General features: G+C 50.2%; 2 protein-coding genes across 2 annotated transcripts; one reads left to right on the plus strand and one right to left on the minus strand.

The window, feature by feature from the left end:
- Positions 1 to 543: 543 nt before the first annotated feature.
- Positions 544 to 4,125, plus strand: Pcsk1n (proprotein convertase subtilisin/kexin type 1 inhibitor). The gene is made up of 3 exons (XM_048461556.2): positions 544 to 750; positions 2,989 to 3,455; positions 3,793 to 4,125. The coding sequence occupies exons 1-3, from the start codon at positions 637 to 639 to the stop codon at positions 3,986 to 3,988; spliced, it is 777 nt and encodes a 258-aa protein (XP_048317513.1). The 5' UTR covers positions 544 to 636; the 3' UTR covers positions 3,989 to 4,125.
- Positions 4,126 to 4,982: 857 nt separating this feature from the next.
- On the minus strand, positions 4,983 to 6,215 carry Eras (ES cell expressed Ras). The gene has a single exon (XM_048461576.3). It carries the CDS (start codon positions 6,129 to 6,131, stop codon positions 5,445 to 5,447), a length of 687 nt encoding a protein of 228 aa, XP_048317533.1. The 5' UTR covers positions 6,132 to 6,215; the 3' UTR covers positions 4,983 to 5,444.
- Positions 6,216 to 9,845: the final 3,630 nt, after the last annotated feature.

Raw genomic sequence — 9,845 nt, forward strand, 5'->3', positions numbered from 1 at the left:
GGAGAGGCGAAGGTACTACAAAGAACTGAGAGAATGCAAAGGAGCATTTACTGAGCTCCCACCTAATATCACTCCTGTAGAACTTGGTGTCTTTTTGAGGTTGCAGTTGCTGGTAATAGCTTTATTTGGGCACAAGGCTAGTTCATAGCAGTATGAACTGAGCTGTCCATCACCATGTCCCCTGGACTGAACTCATTTTTCTGGGAACATCGTGTTCCACGGCATGCATCCAGTAATTGTTTATCCATCTAACAGTGTATAAAGTCTGTTGTTTCCCCAAGGACATAAACCAGACCTTTATTTCAGCCCACTGAGTCAATTTTCCTTGTCTGTCTGGTAATTCAACAGCAAGGTCTATTGCCTTAGCAACTGCCCTTCGACTACCATGGCAACCGCCAGTGCAGACTTCAGTTCTCCACTTTGCCCCTTGGACATCTCCATGGCGATGTGCAGGATGAAGAGAAGGCCAGAGCCCCAATTCTGCGCCTGCGTAGAGTGACAGGAGGGGGTAAATAGGAGGGGGCCCAGGCTCCTGGATGTGCGCAGCCGCAGAGCACCACGGCTGTGCCCACTAGTCCCAGCCCTGCGCACTTGACAGCCAGTCCGCCTGTCCGGAGCCCGGCTCGTTGGGGCAGCATGGCAGGGTCGCCGCTGCTCTGCGGGCCGAGGGCCGGGGGCGTCGGCCTTTTGGTGCTGCTGCTCTTGGGTCTTCTGCGACTTCCCCCAGCCCTGTCAGCGAGACCCGTAAAGGTGCGATTCCACTTAGCAAGGGGTGGGGGTGGGGAGGAAGATGGGGGAAAGTGTTATTGAGGCATTCTTGCTGGTTTGTGCATAGAGATTGGCAAGGGTGCCCTGGGCTGCAGCTGACAGTCCCCCCACATAAGCCAAGCGCAGTTTCTGGGTGTGAGGGTGCTGATGCTCAGGGCTCGGCTAGTAGAGGCATCCTGCGCATCCCTCAGCATCTGGGGCCCGGTCTGACCTCGACCCGCCCCGCGAATGACCTGTGGCTGTGTCTATTGTAGTAGGGCATATTCAGAAAAGATGTCCGTGTATCAGTATGTGAGCCTGTGATGTGATGACCGAGGTGTCAGTACTGTGTTCTTTTAATATGTCTTTTGGTTTGACTGCCCCTAAACGTCCTGCAATACTGGAGACTCTTCTTTGACTTTTTTTGTGGGCCTGATTGCTTTCTCAGTGATACCATGTGTATATTTGTGAACCCTTATGTGTGATGACGTAGTATATGGGCGTATCTTCCTGTGTACTTATGTGTTTCTGTGTTTGTTTGTTTTTTTTCATTTTGGAAGGAGTGGTCCTTCTACCTCAGGGTACATATTTCATGGTGTCTTGGGTAGACTGAGTGCTTGGGTTTTTCATTGTGCATCCATGAGATGATTTCCTTCTTGCTTCATTGTGGAGCTGTGTCATTGCAGGGAAAGAAGCCATGATGTCTCTGTTCTGCATTGTGTTTTTCAAATGATGCCTATCCTTGCACCTGGGTGGCTCAAAGAGCATTACAGCAGACATTTCCCCAACAAGGAATGTGCACATAGGCACGAAAAGACCACTTCTATGCAGTTCCTTGTAGTAGATATGGCAGTGTTGGGTTGCATTGTGACATTTCAAGGGCTCTGTGTGTGTGTGTGTGTAGGGGGATTGCTGGTGATTGATTTCCCCAGGGGCAGAGTGTTGGATCCTGACCAAGGGGAGGGACATGGAGCAGCTTGCTCCTCTACCTCTTAAAAGCTGTCTGAATCACTGAGGATTTTTTTAATTATTAAATATTTAGCATGGAACAATCTATTTAACATATATGTAAGTTATAAAAATGATAAAATAATCATCATGACCACTGTTCAGCTTAAGAAATAAAGTATGACTGATACTAGGAATCCTTTGCTAGCCCTACCTTCTATTTTCTGCCCATTGATTCCATTTAGTTGCCGCTTAGCTTTAAATAATGTATTGTTTAGTTTCTGCTTTTGGAACATCATAGAAATGGAGTCAAGTTAGGTATCTGCTTTCTGATGATCTCACTAAGAAGTCTCTGGTGTTGGATAGTCTTAGGCTATCTAAAGTGCGATTCTAGAATTTGCCTTTGTGTGTGTGTGTGTGTGTGTGTGTGTGTGTGTGTGCATGTGGTTTTGAATTGAGGCTTTTCTGCATGCTAGCCCCCAGAACCTTCTTTAGTTCTGCTTTGGTGGGAGATTCATTTCTATTTAAGTATGTGGTTGTAGTTCATTTAGTGATGCACCACATTATACCCTGTGAGTGTATCATGAGTCTACTAGTCTAGTGTCATGGTTTATTTCTGAGGAACTCTTTCCTTTATTCCCCCTACTTTTATGCTATTATAAAATACCACTATGATGGTTCAATAATTTATGTCCAGTAGGCTTTGAGTGCAACACCCTAGAAGTGGGTCATAAAATCTATTATTTTGAGACATGGATTTCCCTTTCAAAATGATCTTTGCGATTTATTTTGTTTTGTGAGACAGGGTTTCTCTGTGTAACCCTGGCTCTCCTGGAACTCACTTTGTAGACCAGGCTGGTCTCAAACTCAAAAAGATCTGCCTGCTGGGTTCAAAGGTGTGTGCATCATGCCCAACTTATTTTTGCAAATTTAATTTCCAGCAGCGAAATATTTTAGTTTTATTCAAAACCTGATATCGCCACCCCCCCCAAAAAAAAACAAAGAAAAGAAAAAAAAAAAACAAAAAACACCTGACATCCAGAAGACTCAGGGCAAGTTCTGAGTGATTAAAACGTCACACTGAGCTTGTGTGGATCCTAGACGTTTTTAGTGGTCTGAGTGCCCTTGGAAATATTTGGGGATCTGCAGGGGCCTTAGAGACGATAGGAATTTGAGTGGCTCGGTTAATGTGGTAGTCATTTAAAATCCGTGGAGCCCCACCCTTAGTTGGGCGTCTCTGGCTAGAGGGACGATGACAATATCCCCCCCCCCCCCCATTTCATCTTCTCGCAGGAGCCCCGCAGTCTGAGTGCAGCATCAGCGCCCTTGGCAGAGACAGGCACTCCCCGCCGCTTGCGTCGGGCCGTTCCCCGCGGAGAGGCGGCGGGTGCGGTGCAGGAGCTGGCGCGGGCGCTGGCGCACCTGCTGGAGGCCGAGAGACAGGAACGCGCTCGTGCCGAGGCACAGGAGGCGGAGGACCAGCAGGCGCGTGTCCTGGCGCAGCTGCTGCGTGTCTGGGGCTCCCCGCGTGCCTCGGACCCGCCCTTAGCCCCGGACGACGACCCGGACGCTCCTGCAGCACAGCTCGCACGTGCTCTGCTCCGCGCTCGCCTAGATCCCGCCGCCCTCGCGGCCCAGCTTGTCCCTGCGCCCGCCGCTGCGCTGCGCCCCCGGCCTCCAGTGTACGATGATGGCCCCACCGGCCCGGATGTCGAGGACACCGGCGACGAGACTCCTGATGTGGACCCGGAGCTGCTGAGGTGCCGGGGTCAGGGAGAGGGAGGGCGAGATAACCAAAGCGCTGTCGTGCTGGAGCCTGGGGAAGTGAAGTCCTGGATCCCGGGACGGGGGACAGACGCCCCTCGATCGGACTGGGTGGGACTATGCAGGACTAGGGCTCTAGGGGTGGATCGCTTTCTGCCTGGAGAGGCACTTTCTGGGATGGAAGGCGGGGATCTCTGACTTCCTCTGAAAGTAGTGAGTCCCTCGGGCTTGAGTGGGGGGTGCGAACAATGTGGTGTTACAAAGTTGTGTTCAGGTTCTGGACTCCTGGGGTAACAGTAGCCGCATCCTCACAGCATTCCACTCCACCTGCAGGTACTTGCTGGGGCGGATCCTCACCGGAAGTTCGGAACCAGAGGCTGCTGCTGCTCCGCGCCGCCTCCGCCGAGCTGTGGACCAGGACTCGGGTCCTGAGGTGCCTCCCGAGAGTATGCTGGGGGCGCTGCTACGCGTGAAACGCCTGGAGAACTCCTCGCCCCAGGCGCCGGCACGCCGCCTCCTGCCACCCTGAGCGCTGCAGCATCCCGCAAGCCCTGGAGCCCAGGAGCGCCCCAGCAACCCTGACTTCCTGCCAGCACGTCCACAGCTGCCTGCCCGGCAACCCTGAGATCCCCATCCCTTGAATCCTCAATAAATGCCTCTATAGCAGCTCTTTGTCTGAGTGGGGTGTTCTAGGGGCCGGTGGGCTGGGCGAGCGATTGTTGGCTGTCTCTTCGGGTCCTCTACAGACATGGAATATGTCCCTGCCTAGTCTTTGCTTTCCTCACTGGCAAAAAAGAACCTACACAGGCAGTAGTAAAGGCATGCAGTACTCACCAGGTGCCTGGGCTACCCTTCTAGGCTTCACTGAGATGGGGTTCCCTGAGAGGCTGTGAGGTCACTTTCAGCCTCTGCCAGGGGTCCATAGCACTAAAGGTCAAGGGGCTACACTTGTTGCCCACAGGACCAGGGTTGCTTGTTGTGAGGGCCCCAGGTGGATTACATATGCTGCAGCTGGCCCAGACACCCAGCATACCAACTGCCAAGCCCTGACCACAAAGGACTCTGGAAATCCAGGCCATCATGGTCTTTGCACTGGTTATTTGTCTGCCCTCGATATGTGCAAGTTTTTGAACAAATGTCACTTCAAAAGGCTTTTTTAACCTTCCTCTCATTGCCTCCTTTAATATATAGCTTCCATCTCTGTCTAATCTTCCGTTGTACAAGGATGGAGGTTTTTCTCTATATTCCTAGTATCCAAAACAAAGTTGGGCAGTTTCTCAAGTTTCCCTGGAACTCACTCTGTAGACTAGGCTGGCCTCGAACTCACAGATGTCTACCTGTTGCTGTCTCAAAGTTCTGGGATTATAGGTATGTGTCACTACCATGCTCAAATCCCCAACATCTCCTTGAATGAAAGAATTCTCATAACTCAAGCAACATTCTCCCACCCACGTTAACAGTATGAAAGCTGGGTGTAGCATAGACACCAGTAATACCACACTTGAGAGGTGGAAACAGGACGATAAACCAGGAAGGAGTTCAGTATCAGCCTGGACTACACGAGACCCTGTCTTAGAACAAAACAATTTGGTGTGGTAGCACTTACCTTTTATCCCATTATCCCAGGACTCAGGAGGCAAAGGCAGGGAGCTCTCATTTCCAGCCAGGGCTACATAATACACAGTAAGATTCTGTCTCAAAAAAAAGAAAAAAAAAAAGAAAGGAAGGAAAAAATGAAAAAGAAAAAAAAAAGAAAAGACATGGAGGTAGCTTTGAATCCTGAGAACATTTATTTAATTTTGCATAAAGCTTCATAAAACACAGCCAATGCTAGACAACCCATGTTACCACCAATTCCTCACCAAATGAAAAATAAAAAGGTGTCCATGGTAACTGTTATTTGGTGGGGAAGGGGACTCTTATACCAAGAGAATTGTCATCCTGATCTGCCATGAGAGAAGGGTCAATTTACTTGACTGAGATCTTCAGGCGACAGAGCAGCCACAACTACAGACGGCTTTGTGGTGTCGGGGCTTCTTCATGCTTGACTCCACCACCGCCTCCTGGGCCCGCTGAATCTCATGGACAAGTAGAGCAAAGGCTTCCTCTACACCTTGCCGTGTCTTGGCTGAGGTCTTCACGAAGGGGGCTCCCCACTTGTGAGCAAGGACAGCTGCGGCAGCATGAGCATCTCCAGTAGTGGTCACGAGGTCACACTTGTTGCCCACGAGTACTAGAGGCTGCTTCTGATGAGGGCTCCAGGACGACCATATCTGCTGTAGCTGGTCCAGAGATGAGGGGTCATCGAGAGCAAAGACCCCCAGCACGCCATCACCAGCTGCCAAGCACTGGTCACGAAGGGACCTGTGAATATCTTGCCCCGCTGTGTCCAGCACATTCAGAATGTAGCCCCCGTTGTCCAGGGCCACTTCCTTCCAGTAGGAATCCTGGATAGTGGGGTCGTGGTCTTTGACGAAGCAGTGGTGGGTCATCTGGATAGTGAGCGCACTTTTCCCAACACCACTCGCACCCACCACCACTGCTTTGTACTCCGGAAGCTGCCTACCAGCATCTTTGCATTGTGCCCAAGCTTCATGGCTTTCCTCTGGTGATCTGGTGCACTGTGTGCTGGAGCTCAGGTCCAAGATGCTAGACTTTGTTGGCAATGCCATTTCCCAACAGTCAGCTCAAGGAAGAGATATAAATAGCCGGCGCTGAGAGAAGACAATGGCAGGTCAGGTGAGACCGGTTAGAAGAAAGACCCCCAGGTGCCATTGAATCAACACAGTTAAGTGTATGCTGCTGTTTTCTCCTCATTTGGGGGTGGGGCAGGGTCTTAACCATAGCTCTAGCTAGCCTGGAACTTGTCCTACAGGTCAGGCTGACCTCAAAGTTTCAGCAAGCCTCCTGCCTCTGCTTTCCCAGTGTTATTAGTGTGTCCCAACATGTCCAGTTTCTTTCTTTTAGAGATAGAAGGCAGTTTTTCTTTTAACAAGCCTGGAAATCAAACCCAGAGTCTCTATCATTCAGCTACTCCTTCAACACTGAGCAGGGATATTTCTTTTTCATATATATCTCATTTTAAAATTGCAACTTTTTTGTGCATGGAAGATAATGGATGGGGATTGGTTGTGCTGGTTGTGCTCGCGTACATAGCATTTATGTGGCCATCTAAGGACAATCTATGGAAGTAGGTTTTTTTTTTTCCTGCAGGTAGTCAGGTTTGGTAGCAAACGCCTTTATCTCTGAGCCACCTGGCATGCCCTGGAATTTTTCAAGTCTTGCTCCTACTGCTATCAGCATGCACTCCATAAAGCCCACCCAGCAGCTCCTGTGGAGCCATTACTATAGCTGAATTTGAGAATGTTTAAAAAGTTTCTCTCTCCATTGCACAAGGAGAGTGGGATTTGATTTGGTTTGGTTGTCTTTGAACCCCAGCTTAGCACAGTAGTGACTGTCTAGTGATTGAATGGCTGCTTGGGACTTTCCCACCCAAGGGGTCTATGGTCTATGTTCTAAAGAACATTTTACTGCAGAAGTTCAAGGTCAGCTTCGGTTACAAAACACATTAGGAGCCGACCCTATCTCAAAAAAAGAAAAAAAGAAAAAAAAGAAAGAAAGAAAAAGGCAAACCAAATCATGTAGCCTAGTAACCACCTGTGTGAGGCAGGGACATAGATAAATAGGCACAGAAAGTCAAAAAACTGGGGATGTGGTTCAGTTGGTAGAAAGCTTGCCTAGCATGCACAAATTTCTGGATTTGATCCTCAGTATAATACAAAATCAGGCAGAGGACCAGCAAGACAGCTCAGAGGGTGCTAATGCTTGCTGGGAAAACCTAGCAGGCTGAGTTTTCACTGGAGCCCATGTTAATTGACGCACAGGTTTATCCCAGCACTTAGAAAGCACAGGCAGGTGAATCTCTGTGAGTTCCAGATCAGCCAGGGCTACAAAGGGAGACCTTGACTCCAAAATCAAAACCACCGCCACCAGCAACAAAAATCTCAAAACAGCAGCACTCCCAAACAAAACAACCTTAACTGCTGTGAACTGAACATTACTTTCACATTTTATTTTATAATCCACACCGTTGCCTATAATCTCACGTTGTTTGGCACCAGATAAGTCAATTGATTTTAGGTATTTTACTATTTAATATTAATGAATTTAAAAAATCTTCATGTATGCCAAGCATTGATATGGCACCGAAAACAAAAAACAGACTCAACCCCTGGGGTCTTGGAGCAATGCTAGTGAAAAGAGGGTCAATAAATATGATAAGTAAGGAAATTATCTTCCATAGTAGAAGAGGTTAGGCACACAGCAGGTGCTCAATTTGTGTTAGCTATTAATAGCAAGTCATTAGCTCACTGAATGCACCTCCATATCCGGTTGGGGAAGGGCCTTCCGAGGGAGACCCGGAATCGGTGGTTGCCACACATTTCATTAGAAACTGGGAGGGGTGGCAGTTGGGGGCAGGTGGTGGGCTCCAGGGGTCCCCAGCAGATTCGGTAGCGGTAGCGTTAGAGGAAGTGAACAGAGATGGGGGTGGCAGGGGAAGGTCTTAGGTGGAGGGATCCTTGAAAGGGGCCACTGGAAGTGCTAACCCACAAAGGGATGCAGGGTAAGAAGAAAGGTGGGCAGAGAACAGAGCTTTGGAGTAGGGCAGTGTTTAGGGACCCAGAGAGGGAAAAGTCCGTAGAGACTTGGAGAAAGAACCAGGATGCAAATAGTAGAACCCAGGGACTAGGGTAGTGGTGCTGGTGGTGGCAGTCGAACAGGTGGAAACGAGAGTCAGGTTCTGGTGGAAACGAACAGCTTCCTTTCCAGATTAAAAGACGAGGGGCAGGAAAGAATGACTATTAAATTTGGGGCTAGAGCAACTGCAAATCTAGGGGTGCTGTGACCAGAGGTGGGAATAAGTATGAGAAGGGCGCCTCCCTAAGGTGCTAGCGATTAGCACAGTGATGGTAGGAGCTTGGGGGAGGCCGAGTGAGCCCCCAATATGGCCACTCAACCTCATCTTTGTGATACCTCAGGAAGGCTAGGGCTATATAGTCTCCAGGTCTTTTATTCCCAAGAAACGGGAAAAGAGTGAGGGGACTGGCCCCGGGCCCCTCGGTAGGAACGGTAGATACATCACAGACTGGCGCTTCAGCTCTCCGCTTAACTTACACAGAGCCCCTAAACCGTGGAGTGCTGCTGAAGCATCCCCAGAGAACTCTGTGAACCCTGTGGACACCGGCTTTGAGCCGCTTGCACCAATCTTCTGAACTCGCATCTCCGACCCAGGAAGGCAGGAGCCCCAGGAAGGCGAGCAGAAGCAGGCTGGGCACACGGGGTCAAAGAGGGAAGGGCACCGATTTGGTTCAAATAAGAGAGCTCGTGGCGTCCTTCTCAGGGTTAGCTTGGACAACTCGCCTGATCTCTGCACTTTCCCGAGTCTGAGACAGGTGAAGTGTAAAGCTCGGAGTTGGGGGAGGGCGACCCTGATCTACCCCGCACTCGCTCCTCCACTCAAGTTAGAACGGTGGCAGTAGCGCCCTGGTGCTCCTTTCTCCTCCTCCCACCTAAAGAAACAGCCTTGCTTCCCGCTCAGCACAGGCACTCGACTAAGGTGAAACTTAAGCGAGTGCAGAGTGTGAGGCTCACTCCAAAAGGCAGGGACGGGGAAGGGGCCCCTGGAACCCCGCGCCAAAAGATGTCTGCACCAGGAATGCCAGCGTTCCGCTTACCTGTGTCCCCGGAGTGGCGGTCTGCTGAGGGGCGGCAGGCTGTTCTGGCCGGACAGTCTGGGGGTTAGGATGCTCCCTACCCCCAGCAGCGGCAGAGGGCGGAGATGTGGGTTTGCCCCCTCCCACCTGCCCGACCCCTGACCCCCGCCTTTCCCCTAGGCCATCGCACAATGTGGAGAGCAAATGTGGGCGGGACCTCCACCTGCCCCTCTCTACACAGCACCCCCCTCTCAGGCCCGCCCCTCCCTCGTCTGGAGTGCTTGCTTTAGGGTTGGTTCAGCTTGGGCCATTTGTGTGTGTACAGGATTTGACCTGGAAAACAACATTTTGGAAACCATTTTGTGAGTGTTTTTTTTTTTGTTGTTGTTTTGGACCCAGAGAACTTTTATAACTTCAGTTGGGTTTCTAGGTAGCTCTGGGGTAGTTGTGTCTGTCATGAAGGGAAACAGTTGCAGAGTAAGTGCTGTTTTATAAGAACAGAAAGAACCTGATCTGAGGCGGAAGTGCAAGTTACAAATCCCTCAGACTCTCTTGCAGCTATGACAATCCTAGGCTAGAATTCTGAGCAAGTAAGGTGGAATATCTGTAATGCTTCCCCAAAGGAACTCAACTGGGTTGCAACTTAGCTCAAATGGTAGTGCTTGCTAAGCA

Source organism: Myodes glareolus, chromosome X, assembly GCF_982192425.1.
Source record: "Myodes glareolus chromosome X, mMyoGla1.1, whole genome shotgun sequence".
NCBI lineage: Eukaryota > Metazoa > Chordata > Mammalia > Rodentia > Cricetidae > Myodes > Myodes glareolus.